The following is a 16,532-nucleotide window of genomic DNA, read 5'->3' on the forward strand; positions in this document are numbered from 1 at the left end:
TTATTTATTTATTTATTGCTAAAGCACTGCTCAGGTCTGGTGGTGCTGGGGACTGAACCTGGGACTTTTGGTGCCTCAGGCATGAAAAGTCTTTTTAACCATGTCTCCTCACCCAAGATTTCTTTTTAGAGAAAGATTTATTTATTTATTTATTTATGAGAGGGAGAGAGATAAAGAGATAGAGGCAGAGAGACAGCGAAAGGGGGTGAAAACTAGAATACCACACTGACACATCCCATGATGGAATCAAACTCAGTTCCTCATGGATCCAAGTCCAAGCTGTAGCTACTGCCTAACCTCTCAGATCACAAGAAAGATCTCTTATAAAGACATTTACTCCTCTAAAGTGAGACCATATCCCTTTGTCTAAAATAGCCGGCATGTGTATTGCACCAAAGTAAAAGACTCTGGGGTGGGGGAGAGATCAGGTCCTGGAACCTGATGGCAGCAGAGGTGGGGAGGGGTCAGAGTGTTATGTGGAAAACTGAGAAATGTGATACATGTGTAAACTCTGTATTCTACTGTTGACTGTAGACCATTAATGCCCCAATAAAAATATCTTTTGATATCAACGGCAAAAATAAATAAAAAACATAAAATAGCTGGTACACTCGCTGGCCTTCTAGAGCCTCAAATTCCACAAAGATTCGTCTCTTGGGTTTTAACAGAGCCTTTGGAGGCATCATCTTTTGTGAACGCTCTATGCATTCATATAGTGTGATCTAGCGCACCAAAACAATTTTGCCCCAAGTGGCAAGATGAGAAGTTGGGAACTGCATCCAGGAAGCAGAGTAGAGTGAGTTACCATCTACCTTGCTCAGATCTGGCCTCTGAGTAATGCCGCTGATGGCATGCAAGGCCACGCAGCGCTTTCTGTGGGCAGACATTTCTACCTTTAGTCAGTTCACACATACTTGAGCAATGCCAAGCTGTGCACACAGCACACACCACAGATCTGACCGTCCAAATCCTGAGTCAAGATTCCGATATTTATGAGAAGGACCCAAGGCACAGGTTAGACATGGGGGCCCTTAAAAAGGATATAAAACAAAATGGTCCTGGATTAAGAGTTTGTAAACCAGAGTGGCTAGAAAATGATAGTTCTTCTCCAAAAAAGAAACATCCTTTTAACTAACAAGATGCCTCAGTCATTTACAATATGGTTGTGTTTATAATGTGACTTTCAAGTCAGTGCTGGAATTCAGATACTCCTAGAAAGGAACTGACTATCTCTCCCACCAGCAATTATGCCTGCGCATCTGTGAAATGAGGTGGAATGTAGACAACGGGTAATTAATCTGTGGAAAGCCAGGGAGTTTTTGATTGGGGAAGAGAAAGAAAATGCAAACAGCAAGATATGTGATAACAGAGTTCTGGTCAACTACTTGTGCAGCAAGTGTCCTAGGAAGCCAAGCCACAGCCACACCAGCAGTGGCTCCTCAAGGGTAGGGACTTGGTTGGTGACAACAAGTTTCCCTGTTCTGCCTCAGCTCCCAACGCAAGACCAACCCTATATATATAAAACATTCTCCAGACCAATCAGAGAATCCAGACCACTCAGAGAACTCTAATACACTATCCAGGCCAATCAGAAATCTGATACATTCTCCCACCAATCAGAGAATTCTAATAATTCTCCAACCAATCAGAGAACTCTAATACATTTTACATTCTAATACATTAATACATTTATCTATCATAGAACTCTGATGCCAATGATCTAAAGCATCCTGATTCCAGTGGGGTGTAGAAGACCCTAAATCATGCTCCGGTGCAAGATTTCCCACACCCCTAATGGTGGCCTCTGCCCAGCCAAGGAATGGTGTGGTTAATATCCTTGCTACTGAAAGTTCTAAACAAACAGCCTTTGTTCTCCTTTTGTTTATGGTTATATCTGCAACTGCCTGAGTTCAATTCTCAGCTCCCCTACTTATTGCTGTGGGACTTTGAACAGTCTACTTACTACACTTCTGTGTCTTGCACGGAGCTAGTATGTTATAGAGTAGCATTCACAGTGCCTGAATAGGGGAGGGTGTTTTTTTTTTGGGGGGGGGGATGACAGGAGAGGAAATTATTGTTCTCACAGTATTTATAGTTGTTCAAAACTGAAGCTCCTGAATCCTGCCTTCCAGCCTGGGGAGGTGGCAGTGTGGGTTCAGGAGCAGGTGTCTGGAGGTAAGTTTTAGAAATCCTAGGCTTGGACTCTGGGTATCCCCCCTCAACCTTAAGAGACTGGGAGCTAGGAGATGGTCTGGAAACAATGGCTGGACACAGAAAATCAACACAGGTAGTCTGTCTCTACTGCCACTGCTAATGCCTCTCTTAAAAAAAAAACTTAATGGGACTGGCAGGTGCCTTACCCATCAGAGAGCACATATCATTCACGAAGACATCATGTTGAGCCCTAGGGCTTCACAAATGGTGGATCATTGTTTCTGTGCATCTTCTTTTCTCTCTGCCACTCTCTCCCTCTCTATCTCTCACTGTTTTTCAACCTTTATCTAGAGGAGAGGAAGGGAAAAAAAGAGAAAAGGCAGTTGAGATTTGTGGAGGCATGTGGACACTGAGTCTCAGCAATACCTGGTGGTGGATATATATATATATATATATATATATATATATATATATATATATATATAAACTTTATGATTGAAGGGGCACATGGGTAGAGAGCATAATGGTTATGCAATCTAACTCTCGTGCCTGAGGGTCCCAAATCCCCTACACCACCATAAGCCAGAGCTGAGACATGCTCTGGTATAAAAAACACACACAACAAAAACTGTGATACAGCAAAATTGAGAGAGAGGAAGACCACTACACCCTTCAGCTCTGACCTATGCAGTGCTGAGGATCAAAACTGGGGCCTCAGGCATGCAAGTCCTGCGCCTTCCTTCCTACTAACTACCTTAGGAGGCAGCAGGAGCTGAGCCATGGTACAGTTCTTAGTACCATCACTTAGAAGCTCTGGGATATGAGTACATTGACTTTGCCTTCTGTGCCTTTGTCTAGTCACCTGAAAATGAGTATGGAAGATACTGGTCCTCACAGAGCTGTAGGGAGGACATGAGGGCCCATAATGCAAGGGTTTATGGGAAAGCCTGGCACAAAATGCACCTCATCATGGAGTCCTGGCTCCCATGGGCACTAGGTGCCTGAGAATGGCTTTTTTCTTTCCTGGCTGCTCTCTCTTTCCTACGTCTGAGCTGGCATCCAACCTATGCTAAACTCCTAATCATCTTTGACATTCAAGAAATCCTCCCAGCTTCTCCTTCTTCTTTTAATGTGAAACTATTTCTAGACTTTCACAGAATCCCAAAAGTAGCATGACAGTCCTGTACACCTTCTACTCAGCTTCCCCGACCTTCTCTACTCCTAGACTAGCCCCGTGCAGTAAACAGAACCAGGACCTCACGTTGACAAACGCTGCTGCCAGCCCACGGACTCATGGTGAGCAGCCCTCAGTAATGGCTGGAGGAGAGAAGGCAACAGCACAGAGGTAGATAGGACTGAAAGAGGAAGATGGATGGGTCACAGGCTACACTGACCAAGGAAAACTGAGCCTTAGCAGAGCTTTTCTTGGGCACAGGGGAGCAGGTCAGCCTGTGAGAGAGCAGTCATATAGAAGAGACAAACTCTGGACCAAGCAAACGTCAGAGGAGCAATCGGGTTGAATGAGGGGCTGGAGCAGTATGGCAGAGGTTGCAAAAGAGAGAGAGGGTGAGAGATGGGTCTGGGTGGTGGCGAACCTGGTTGAACCCAAGGACCTGGGTTCAAGCCCTCAGTTCCCACCTGAAGAGGGAAAGTTTTGTGAGTGGTGAAGCAGGGCTGCAGGTGTCTCTCTGTCTCTCTGTCTCTCTGCCTTCTCTTGCCTCTAGATTTCTGGTTCTCTCTCTACCCAATAAATAAATAAAGATAATATATATTTTTTTTAAAAAAAAGAGAGGGTGCAAGGCTGGGTGATCAGGAGTGGGCAGAGGCCCCTGTGGGTACCTGGCCTTCTTTTTGTCCAGCTGCATTTCCTCTGTGCTGCCATTGATGCCATAGAGTGTCATGAAGATGCCAGAGTCAGTGCCGCCCCCAACCACATCGCCGGTCCACACCGTCATCTCGTACAGGACCTGCCGAGAGAGGAGGGGGGTGTTGAGCCCCAGTCTGCCCCTCCCTCACTGGGGCGAGAAGACACATTCTTCATGCTCCTTGAAAAGAGGCCTCCCCCCTAACAGACATGAATATCCCTCCCCCCACCACCAGCAAGAGTCAGGCCTGTCCCTCTCTTTGTCCCCGTCTGGCTCATTATTGGAAGAAAGTTCCATTTCTGACAGAGGACACATGTGCAACAGAAATATGGCAGAGGGGCTGGGCCGTGCTGCACCTATTTAGATGCACCTGGTAATACATGCAAGGACCCAGGTTCAACCCCCTTTCTCCCAACCTGCAGGGGGGTGAAGCAGGGCTGCAGATGTCTCTCTGTCTCTCTCCTTCTCTATCTCCCCTTCCCCTCTCAATTTCTCTCTGTCCTATCAGAAGATGGATGAGGAGGAGGAAGGGGAGGAGGAAGAAGAGGGAAAAGTAGAGGGAGAGGGAGAAAAAACTGGCCACCAGGATCAGTGGATTTATCATGCAGGCACAGCCCCAGTAGTAACTCTGATAGTGATGGAAAAACAGAAATGTGCTGAAAGACCCAGCATTCACAGATTTCTTGGTACACTGAAATTAGGAAAGGACTGGGAAGATGATTCAGCAGTAGGAAACACACTTCCTCTTGTCCAGTCCCTGAAACCAGATTAAAGGAGAGAAAGAGGAGGGGCTGGGGAGACAGTATAGTGGTTCTGCAAAAAGGCTTTCATGCCTGAGGCTCCAAAGTCCCAGCACTGCCATAAATCAGAGTTGAGCAGTGAGGTGCTTAAAGTGTAAGAAGTAAACAAAAACACATAAAATAATATAAATAATGGAGTAGTATTCTGGTCTGGTCTCTTCAAGACATTAAAAAATAAAAATAAAAACCCCAGGTTGACAAGAGGCTCAGCTAGGAAGTAGAATACAGGGCCCTGAGGTTTGATGCACTCGGTTCACCTGCAATGTCACTATCTCTCATAACAAACAAAAACATATAGAAACGCATCTTTTAGAAAATTGAGATCCTCCTGGGCAGACAACACCACCAATGTGTCCTGGAGCCCCGCTTCCCCAGAGCCCCACCCCACAAGGGAGAGAGAGACAGGCTGGGAGTATGGATCGACCTGTCAATGCCCATGTTTATCAGGGAAACAATTACAGAAGCCAGACCTTCCATGTTCTGCACCCCATGATGACCCTGGGTCCATCATAGGTTAAAGAATATAAAAGCTATCAGGGGAGGGGATGGAATATGGAGTTCTGGTGGTGGGAACTGTGTGGAGTTGTACCCCTCTTATCCTATGGTCTTGTCAGCGTTTCCATTTTATAAATAAAAATTAAAAAATAAATTGACTTCAAAAATTAAAATAAGTAAATAATAAATAAATATTTTAGTCCTGAAAAAAAGAAGTTGGGAAATAAGAATGGAAAGGGAAATATGAAGCAGAACTTGTGTTTGGGCTTGGTGTATTGCATCACAGTAAACGACACTTGGGGGGGGATCTTTCCGGTCCATTTGGGCTGAAGATGAGAGTGTTTTGAAGAAAACTGAGAAATTTTACACATGTACCAACAGCTGTATTTACTGTAAATCATTAATCTCCCCTAATATAAAATAAATATGTCAGCTTTTCAAAAGAAAGAAAGAAAGGAAGAAAATTGAGTCCCTAGGCCTGGGGAGACAGCATAATGGTTCTGCAAAAGTAGATTCTCTTGCTTGAGGCTCCAAAGACCCCAGGTTCAATCGCAGCACCATTATAAGCCAGAGCTAAGCAGGGATTTGGTATAAATAATAACAAAAAATTAAATAAAAAATTTTTCATTGGGGGCTAGGTGGTCCACCTGATTGAGCACACATGCTACAATGTCCAAGGACTTGGATTCAAACTCCAGTCCCCACCTTCACCTTCACAAGTGGTGAAGCAGAACTGTAGATGTCTCTCTCTCGCCTCTATCTTTCCTTTCCCTTTGGACTTCTCTCTGTTCCTGTCAAATAAATATTGATCAATAAAAATAATTTAAAATAAAAATTAAATCAAACAAATCCCAGTTGTATTCATGCATTCTAGTAGTGAGAGGTTGTCTGGGCTTTGGAAATCTTTTTTTTTCTTAATCTTTTTATTGATTTATTTAGTATAGAGACAGAAGTTGAGAGAGAGGAGAAGATAGAGACTGAGAGAGACAGAGACACCTGCAGACCAGCTCCACTACTCATGAAGCTTTCCTCCTGCAGGTGGGAGCAGAGGCCCGAACTCAATTCCTTGCACATGGTATGTGTGTGCTCAAGCAGGTGTGTCACTGGCTGCCTCCCCTGCCCCCCCACGCTGATTTCTTCTTGACTGATCCTGACCTGAGTCAAGCCAAGTGAATAGCCAAGTGAATTAGATTCAGGAAGAGATGAGACCTGGAAACTTCTGTGAATCCTCCCAATTCTCCTGAGAGGAAGAAGCCTGAGACAACATAGGAACCAGAGACACCCAGGCCACTGACCACCATGCACTTCTGGGTTCTGACACCCGAGAGTCCTGCCCAGCTCTGCCATGTGAGTCTGTGCAGCTCATCCCAGGCCAGTGGCCATCCACTGGGGGCCGTGGAGGTCACCCACCTTCCAGGCTTTACCAGCTATGGTGCCTCATGCAGACACTGCACAGTGTCCCAAAGGCCATCTGTCCCCACCACTGTCCTGCTGCTGGTGCTGAAGCAGTTTCTGGAGGGCCCCTCTCACCGGTTCTTACAGGGAGCAGGGCTGTGGGGAAACACAGAGGCCCAGGGCATCCAGGGGCCTGTTCCCTGTCACACAGCAGCAGCAGACCGGACAAGCCTGTGCCCTCTGGCTCCCAGCAAAGCAGGTCTGCTTGCAGCCCCTGCAAGGTCCAGGGACCAGTCTCCTGCTTCCTGCCTCCCCTCTCCCCTGCCACTCCCAGCCCAACTGTACTGCACTCGCCCCATGTGCAGGCTCCCCCCAACCCATACCTTCACCCCAATGTTCACCACCATGGCATCCAGGAGGTCGAAGACTCGGGAGGTCACACCGTCGCCCCGGTCCTTGGCCAGCCAGCAGTTGCAGCGCAGGGTGTACTTGGTGCCCTGGGTGGGCACAGCCAGGCACAGCTCCTCCACAAGCCAGCAGCTCTCAGGGGAGGCCCCGTCATGGCCCAGCTGGCAGGGGACACATGGTCTCATGGGAATCTGCTCACCATCTCCCTCTCTCTGTCCTGCACCTTCCTCCCCCCAGTATAGACTCTATGTCCTCCTCTTTTTTAAATTAATTAACTAATTAATTAATTAATTATTGGATAGAGACAATGAGAAATTGAGAGGGAAGTGGGAGATAGAGATGGAGAGAGAAAGAGAGACACCTGCAGACCTGCTTCACCACTTATAAAGCTTTCTTTCCCCCTGCAGGTGGGGACCAGGGGCTTGAACCCAGGTCCTTGAGCCCTGTAACATGTGTGCTCAACCAGGTGTGCCACCACTTGGCCCCATCTCTCTCTTTCTCTCTTTTTTTCCTAGTGGCTTTTAGTTTTTATTTTATCAGAAAAGAAAAAACTGAAAGAAGAGAGGGAGATGAAGAGGGGGAGAGAGATGCCTACAGCCCTGCTTCACTGCTCATGAAGCTTCCTCCCCTGCAGGTGGGGGCCAAGGGCTTGAACCCAGATGCTTATGTGTGGTGACGTGTGTGCTAAATAGGATGCACCACCACTTGGCCCCTGTGTCCTTCTCTTTCATGTAACCCCAGTCCCTCCTATGAAGGTAGAGAGATTTTGCAGGTAAAATAAAGATCTCTGACCAGGTGACTTTAAATTAGGCTGAAGACTGTTCTGGTGGGAGCCAGTTGGTGGCACACACAGTAGAACACACACATCACTATGTGTGAGGACCTGGGTTCAAGCCCCTAGTCCTCCCCTGCAGGGGGGAAAGCTTCATAATAAGTAGAGCGATTCTACAGTGTTTCTCTGTCTACCTCTATCTCCCCTTTCTCAATTTCTCTTTGTCTTAATTAAAAAAAAAAAAGAGGAAGTGGTCTATCAGTCATGAAGCCCTGAGTTCAATCTCCAGTAGCATATGTACCAGAGTGATGTCTGGTTCTTTCTCTTTCTCTCCTCTTACCTTTTTTTTTATTAATAAATAAATAAATGAAGCAGGGGGTGGGGTGGGGGTTGGAAATGGCCTCTGGGAACAGTGGATTATTAACAGGAAAAAATAAAAATAAAGATTGTTCTGGTGTAATCAGATGAGCTCTTTGAAAGTGGTCTGATATCAGAGAGAGAAAAGGTCCAGAAGATCTGAAGCAGAGAAAAGTTTATCTTGCTGACCCTGAAGAAGCTGTGGTGGGGAGGGTGGCAGACAGCAGCCCCTGGATGTAAGAGAACTTGACTCTGCAGCCACAAGAAGCAGATCCCAGAAGTGACCGAGGAACCTGACAGGGAACTCAGCTGAGGAGCCTCAGATGGGACTGCACCCCCAAATCTATCTGCTGCCAGGAGGCCTGATGGGGCTGTACCCCCCAAAAAATTTGCTGCCAGCCAAGAGGGAGGCCTGATGGACTGCACCCCCAAATCAGTCTGCAGCTAGAAGGCCTAATAGTACTGCGCCCCAAAACCAGCTTGATGCCAGGAGGCCCTGGAAGAACCCAGCTGACTTGTGTCTGGCTTTTGACCAAGACACTGCAGGATAATACAGTGAGGTGGTTTGAAGGGACTTTGTGCTCATTGTTACTGACAAACCAGGCTTCCCATGGGCATGTGTGACACTGGGCTTCTTCAGGGTCAGCCAGATAGTAGATGGCAGTGTCCAGGAAGTGGCCCCTGCTGCCCGTTCTAAGGTGGTGTCTGTGCCTCCACTGCCCCTCCCACTCCTGTGCTGTCAGTTCCCCTGCCCCACCCCGCAAGTTCCCGAGCCCAGAGCAGCACCTCTATCTTCTTGACGATGCCCACGTCCAGGCCTGCCACATAGAACTCCTCCACGGAGCCACAGGCAAAGCCCCTCTTCCCCCCGGGGTAGTCCAGCCAGATGCGGTTGCTGCACTCCTCGTCCTCTCCGATGAGCACCACGAAGGCCCGGCTGTCAGTGGCCGCGTCCCTGTGCTTCCCGGTGGTGACTGACACATAGTAGGGGATGACTGTGAGAGGTGACAGGGTTCAGGCTCAGCTGCATAATGGGCTAGGCAGACCAGGACATCTGGTGGGCCTGGAGAAGACCTCCACAGCCACTGGTCTCAGCCCCCTCACCCCCAGAGAGGCAGGACTGTCCAGAGTGGAGAGTTGTCTGTGACCAGGTCTGCTCTGCCAGGAGCAGAGAGATAGTGACTCCAGTGCAAACTGAGGAGAGCAGCCGTTACCATTCCCACAAGAGCTACACACCAGCTGTCTTTGTAAAATTTTATTTTAAGGTTTTACTTATTTACTAATGAGATAGGAGGAAAGAGAAAGAAAGAGAACCAGACTTCACTTTGGAACATCCTCTACTCAGGATCAAACTCACGACCTCATGCTCATGAAGTCCAACACTTTATCCACTGTACCATGTCCTGGACCAGTTTGTACTGCTGTCCCATGAGAAGTAAATGAACAATAGCTTCTCACCAAGTACAGAGACCAGGTGTACAGAAGGCTTATCATGACTCTGCAAAAGCAAAGTCTCACAACAAGCATGAATTTGGGGAAAAACCATGAGACAGTGTGAGATGGATATAGATAAGTAGACGGTAGAGTGATTAGATAGACAGATGATAGATGATAGATGGACAGATAGATAGATACATGACAGATAGGTAGATGGTAGATGGACAGATAGATACATGATAGATAAATACACAATAGACAGACAGACAGATAGAAAAGCTCTAGAAAGTATTCATTTCTAAAACTAGATTGTCACCATAAAATCTTGCTCAGGTAGTGGGGCATGGAGTTCTGACTGCATCCACCATCCATCCTTTCAGTAGCTATGGTTACAGACATATATTGATGTAACCACCAATATGACATTTCTATATCATCACATGGAAACAGACATTGGGAAGTTTCTGGGGAAGTTTCCTCTGAAGCATCTGATTCAGCTGGGAGGACAATCCTCCTCCCCTTCGCCCTTCAGTTCATCCTGTGGAGAAGTGTGGGCGACTGTGAGGCTGCCACAGTCACCCTGAATCACAGGATACAGTTAGGATGGAGGTCACCCTCAGGGATCCCTAAGGCTCTGACTTCTTGAGGGGTCCTATCTGTCTCAACTACTCACCAACGTGAAAGAAAAAGATTTGTTTTTTTAAAATTTTTCTTTTAAACTTTATTTTGTTTGATAGGAAAGAGAAATTTAGAGGGAAGGGGGAATAGAGAGGGAGAAAGACAAAGAGACACCTGCAAACCTGCTCTACCATTTGTGAAGCTTCCCCCTGCGGGTGGGCATCTGGGGCTTGAACCTGGGTCCTCGTGCATGGTAGTATGCACTCTCTACCAAGTGTATCACTACCCTGCCCTGCATCTTTCTTAATAGCTTGGGAGGAAACTGTCCTGGGCTAATGGGTCTTAGGTTATGCAATCTGTATCTCTGAAAATTTTCCAAACTGAATTTTCCTGGATGAAGCTACCTGTGTTGCTTTCTGACCTGGAATTATATGATAATTTCTCTGCAAGAAAGCCTTCCATGGGTCACAGTGGTGCTCTAGGAGAATGTGTCCCCATGGGTCCCATCATTCATTCACTCAACAAAAACGCAGAGATTAAAATGACTGGCTCTCTCTGCCCAGACCCACAGGACTACCCAGGGTCTCCCAGAGAGGAATACAGTGGTTGTCCCCTGTAAGAGAACTGAATGGAAAGGAAATGCATTTTAATGATGTCCAACTTCCTTTTCTCAAAAATTTGGTTAGAAAATGTATTTGCTAGGAGGTTACAATATCATTGTAGGGAGAAAAGTATCAAAGCCAAGAATAACTGGCCCCAGGCACTATGTTTTATTGTGAGAACCAGAAATAAAACTATATTTAAAAAGGGGGTGGGGGCAGATGGCATAATGGTTATGCAAAGAGACTCTCATGCCTGAGATTCCAGAGGCCCAGGTTCAATCCCCTGCACCACCATAAACCAAAGCTGAGCAGTACTCTGGTAAATAATAATAATAATAATAATAACTCAGGACTCCCCTCTCTTCAGCTCACACTGAACATATCAGGCGTCAAGTGTGCCCTTGTCTTCTCTATGATGCACAGGGTACTGTGACTGCTGCTGGGGTCTCCATCCAGCAAAAAGTGTGCTATGTCCTCTGGGCTAAGCCTGCATTGCAGGAATCTGGATGAAAGTGGAACAGACAAGACCCTCCGTGTAGAGCAGGGGCTTGAGGACATCATTACCCTGAGCTCTCCTGGTCCTTGTCTCACTGCATGGGGCACTAACCACTGTACTCTCACTGCCCCTGAGCTCTCTTGGTCCTTGTCTCACTGCATGGGAGCTAACCACTGTACTCTCAGTGCCTCTGAGCTCTCTTGGTCCTTGTCTCACTGCACGGGGCACTAACCACTGTGCTCTCGCTGCCTCCCGGGGATGTGTTGTGGGATGAATTTAATGTCAGAGGTGAAGCCCTGTGTAACCCACAGGATGTCAGCTCTAAGTCAGGAGACAGTGGAGCTGACGTGTAGCCAACCACAAGGTCATCTCCACTGCCCATGCCTCCTCTGAGGAGCCCTCAGTTTGGCATACCCGGGCCCTCCTGGACATAGTCAACCATGGGCCCTGTCACCGTGGCGATGTCAATGTCAGCCATCTTGGAGCTCAGGGTGATCTCCCAGAAGTCGGCGGGGCTGCTGCAGTTGCTGCTCCGGTCCCCAGAGTACTCCTGTTGGTAAGAGGACCCCCGGCACATCGTGACTCTGGAATCTTCCTCCCCAGGGGCCTCCATGGGGTGGTGGCAGGCTGGGCAGGGATCTGCACCCCCACCTTGCACACACCTTCTCATAGAAGAGTCTCTCCAGCCTCCCGTCCTCCTTCTTGAGGGACAGCCAGCGACCACACAGGAAGAGGAACTCGTCCTCGTTGGTGTCATTCCAGATCTCCACCTTCTCCACGTACCAGTCTGCACACCACTTGGAGTTGTCATGGCGGAGTTTGATCTTGTAGATGACGCCCAGGTCGGCCGCCTCAATGATGAAAGTGTCGGCCTGGGGTGAAATGGGCACAGAGACTCAGCAAGACACAGTGTGACTCAGCCTGGGACACAAGGGCACACAACGTGACTTGGTAGGTCGGAGTCTACACACCTGTGCTGGAGAGGCACCTTGGCACGTGCATGAAGCTACCCATTACAGGGTAATTTTCACCTGGAGAACTGGGAGCTGCCTGGTTCTCCTACACTTGGCAACATCCTGAGCACTATGACGACACTCCATGTGGAGCAGAATGTGAGCAGCTGTCACACCGAGTGAGCTGGCTCCATTTCTGTTTGCTTTTCCTGACACCTGAAGATGTGGGGCCTTGGGGAGCAAGGTGAGCCTCATTTTGACCCTCTACACTTCCACTTCAATCTACCTTCCAGCCCCTTCACCTGCTGGGGTGCACAGGCCCTGGGGACACCAGTACCTAACAGGGAGCCTTTGGCATCCCGAAGCCTTACTGTACATGGCCCCGTGTCACAGCCTAGCTCCTCTTGGGTGAGCCCTGCGTGTGTGTGTGAGGGTGCTGATGGAGTCCTGTGAGTTGGCGTGGGACACCAGAGGGTGTTCAGCCCAGGGCTGCTAACTGGCCGTCTAGGTAAGCCGAGTGTTGGCGTGAGCCCTTGCAGAGGCTGGGCGGGTGGATGGTGGATGGGAAAAAGCAGGTGTTGTCAATTGTGGAAAAATCTCCAGTTCCTGGAGGAAGCTGAAAAGCTATCTGAGCCCAGTGAGGGAGGCCCTGTAGAGGTGAGGCAGAGGGGCACCAACTGGTGTGGGTTTAGCAGGAATGTGCGGGGTGTGACCTGATGTCCTCCGCTGTGTCACTGCTATGCCCTCAGAGAGGTGACATGAGGCACTTGAGCACTTTGATGTTTGGAATTGCTGAGTGACATGTTTAGTTTGGAAGCTTGGGGAGGATGCACTGAGCAGAAGTGTGTGTGTGTGTGTGTGTGTGTGTGTGTGTGTGTGTGTAATGACACCCACATTCCTGCTAGAACATGTGCAGAGTCACTGCTGAGTTCTGGGACCTGAGCTGTGACCAGAACTGGCTGCCCCCTGCCCCTCACCTCTCCCTGGATGCTCACAGCCAGAGCAGGAGGGGAGGATGAAAAGGGTCCTGAAAGCCCAGGAGGGGACAGTCCCCTGTGCCTGGATGAGGCCAGGGCTAGCTACACTGTCCAGGAGGCAGAGCTGAGCTGAAGATGGGAAGCTGGGCTTTCTAGATAACCAAGGCCGATCTTCACAATAACACTGCAGATGCCTGGCTGATGGCTGGTGTGGCCCTGCTCACCTTGGGGCACAGACAGGGCAATGCACCCCTAAAGCACAAGTGGGCACACTCTGACCAGCATTAATTCTCTGCACCTGTCCTGGGGGGACACCTTCAAGAATGTGTGGAATGATTCATGACAAAGTGGTGTTTGTTGTTATCTTTTTAAAAATATTTTTTCTTCTTTAATTTATTGTTTATTTTTTTATTAGACAGGACAGAAGAAATTAAGGGGGGGAAGGGAGGTATAAAGGGAGAGCAAGAGAGACAGAGAGATACCTGCAGACCTGCTTCACCACTCATGAAACTTCCCCCCAGAGGTAGGAACTGGGGGCTTGAACCCGGGTCCTTAGACATGGTAACATGCATTCAGCCTAGTGCACTACCACCTGGCCTCAGGAGAGATCTTTTCTGAAGACAACCTGCTCTACAGCAGTAGCTCAAGCAGGTCTCCTACACGGCCCTCCCCTCTGCTCCACCTTGAACCTGTTTCAGGACTCATGACCCCTGCCCTGGCTGAGCAGGTGGCAATGGGGTGGGGTGTTGGAACTCCTCAGAGGAAAGCACAGAGAAATGCACCCCCACGAGGGTGAGTGGCACCCTGAGGCCCCAGAGAGCCCTGGGTACCTGAGAGCTGGCCCCTAGGTACCCAGGCCTGTGTCGCTCATACCGTTCCCTTCTCAAACTTGTTGGTGCGGTTCTCTGACTTGCCGAGGTACCGCTCCCCGGTGTCCCCCAGGTCTCCGTAGATGGTGATGTAGACCTTGGCATCCGTGCCAGCCCCGGGAACGTTTCCGGTGAAGATCTGCACCGAGTACAGCACAACTGGGCATGACAGTAAACAGACACAGACAGACAGAAGGACGGAAGAGCAGAGGGGATCGTGTTAGGCAGAGGGAGCTGGTTTGGAGGGTGTCACACTAGGCTGGGGCTTGGGGGACCAGTGCTTCCTTGCATGAGCTCCCCCACCCCTCTCACTGCCAGTGTACTGGAGTTCAGCATCAGGAAGCAACACATCCGGTCTGGCCGCAGCAGGTTCTGCAAGAGCCAAGTGGTGGGTGGTTCTCCCAGCACCCACAGACCACTTGCTCATCTTGTCTCCTATGGAGTCCAGCAGGCACCCTACAGATATGGCCTGCCACAGGGGCACAGTGTCCCCAGTACCCTCCATGCATGCTGGCATAAGCACACACGCCCCCAAGGGGAACAGGTGACTTTCCCGGAAAATAATCGAGGACTTTGGGAAGACTCACTTCCCCTCTGCGTCCCCCTCGCTATTTGTGTTTATTCTCATCTGTGCCCAGCACTCGGGGGGGGGGGGACCAGTCACCAAAGCCACAGAGCCTGCCACCCTCCCTCTCATTGCCCATGGTATGAGAAGGGCTCAGCAGAGCTGGGCTCACAGCCATTAGGGATTATTAGGGAAATAAACATGGATGCTATCTCGCTCTGGTGTTGTGACTGTGAGTTCTTCCCAGAAAACAGTTCTTCTTTTCAACCTCTATGCTCTAGGGAATGTGGAGTCTTTTACTTTCATGAAAGGAAAAGAATCTCTGTCCCCTGTGGCATGGAGGTGCAGAGTGTTATGCCTTCAGTGTGTGAGGCCCTGGGTTCAATCCCCAGTGCATCATACAATTATCTCTCTTTTTCTCATGGAATATACATCTTTTAAAAAACATTTAGTTACTTGTTTATCCATTTATTTATTTTGTATAGAGACATAGAAATTGAGAGAGGAGGGGTGATAGAGATGGAGAGAGACAGAGAGATACCTGCAGCCCTGCTCCACCACTCATGAAGCTTCCCCCCTGCAGATGGGGAATAGGGGCTTGAACCTGTGTTCTTGCTCACTGTAATGCATGCACTCAACCAGGTGCACCACTCCTAGCCCCCTAGATAAACACATCTTAAAAAAAAAGTATGGGACCAAGTGGTGTCTCCTCCCTTCTTTGGCTCAGAAAGAACAGGATTTGTTTAATCTAGCTGATTAAATTTAGAAAAGTAAGGTGGGGTGAGCTGCTCACACCCAGAGCCTGGGAACACTTTCTACCCACAGCAGGGCTCCCAAGATGTTCCTCTTAGATTCTTCTGTGTCATCGTCTTGCTCTCTGCCTTTCTGGGAGCTCTCTCAAAAAAATTTTTTGTACGGATGGTGAGATAACATAATGGTGATGCAAAGAGCTTTTTATGCCTGAGGCACCAAAGGTTCCAAGTTCAATCCCTAGCACCACCATTAGCCAGAGATGAGCTGTGCTCTGTTGTTTTTTTAAATTATATATATGTGTGTGTGTGTGATTTTATTTATAATTATTACTATTTGATTTTTGGTAGTACTTGCAATTCACTCCACTGTTTTACTAAGAGTGAGAGGGAGAGAGGAAGAGAGGGAGAGAGAGGGATAGAAAGAGAGAGAAAAAGAGAGAGAAAGAGAGAAAGGAGAAAGAGGAGAGAGAGGGAGAGGGAGAGAGAGGGAGAGAGAAAGGAGAGAGAGAGAGAGAGAGAGAGAGAGAGAGAGAGAGAGAGAGAGAGATCAGCACCAAGGCTTCCCCCATGCCCCTGCACCTCCCATATGGCACCAAGTGCCTGATTCCAAACCTGCTAAGCTCTCTCTCTCTCTCTCTCTCTCTCTTTCTCTCTCTCTCTCTCTCTCTCTCAGCCCTGGACACTCCTGAGTTGTTCCCAGCATCCTTTATCCATTGCCCACCCTGCAAACATCAGCATTTCCCACTCCCATCCATTTCCTCAGCTCACCCTGAGGCTCTTGTGCTTGTCACCCAGAGTTCCCAGCACCTACCCTCTACCCCACCCTCCTGCTTCAGATCTGTACCCCACTGACCTACAGGCCATGCCCACCTTGGCTACACCACATCTTTCCAGACCCCACACATCCCAGCTCCCGTCCTTAAACCTCCGCCCAGTGTTGCAGCCCTACCAGCTCTGCTCTGCTCTGCGAGGGTCTTGGGGTGCAGTGAGCCCTGGCCTGGAGGGACCATGACTCCT

General features: G+C 48.8%; 1 protein-coding gene across 1 annotated transcript in view; it reads right to left on the minus strand.

Annotated features, from left to right (window-relative positions):
• LOXHD1 (lipoxygenase homology PLAT domains 1) overlaps window positions 1–16,532 on the minus strand; it is a 118,120-nt gene that overhangs the window by 23,803 nt on the left and 77,785 nt on the right. The window contains exons 26-31 of the mRNA XM_060172330.1: window positions 14,203–14,357; window positions 12,062–12,271; window positions 11,814–11,949; window positions 9,033–9,241; window positions 7,093–7,278; window positions 3,994–4,121 (exon numbers count right to left, since the gene is read on the minus strand). Of these exons, the coding sequence (XP_060028313.1) occupies window positions 3,994–4,121; window positions 7,093–7,278; window positions 9,033–9,241; window positions 11,814–11,949; window positions 12,062–12,271; window positions 14,203–14,357 (1,024 nt within the window). The remainder of the gene's footprint in view (window positions 1–3,993; window positions 4,122–7,092; window positions 7,279–9,032; window positions 9,242–11,813; window positions 11,950–12,061; window positions 12,272–14,202; window positions 14,358–16,532) is intronic.

This window comes from Erinaceus europaeus, chromosome 15 (genome assembly GCF_950295315.1).
Source record: "Erinaceus europaeus chromosome 15, mEriEur2.1, whole genome shotgun sequence".
Taxonomy (NCBI): domain Eukaryota; kingdom Metazoa; phylum Chordata; class Mammalia; order Eulipotyphla; family Erinaceidae; genus Erinaceus; species Erinaceus europaeus.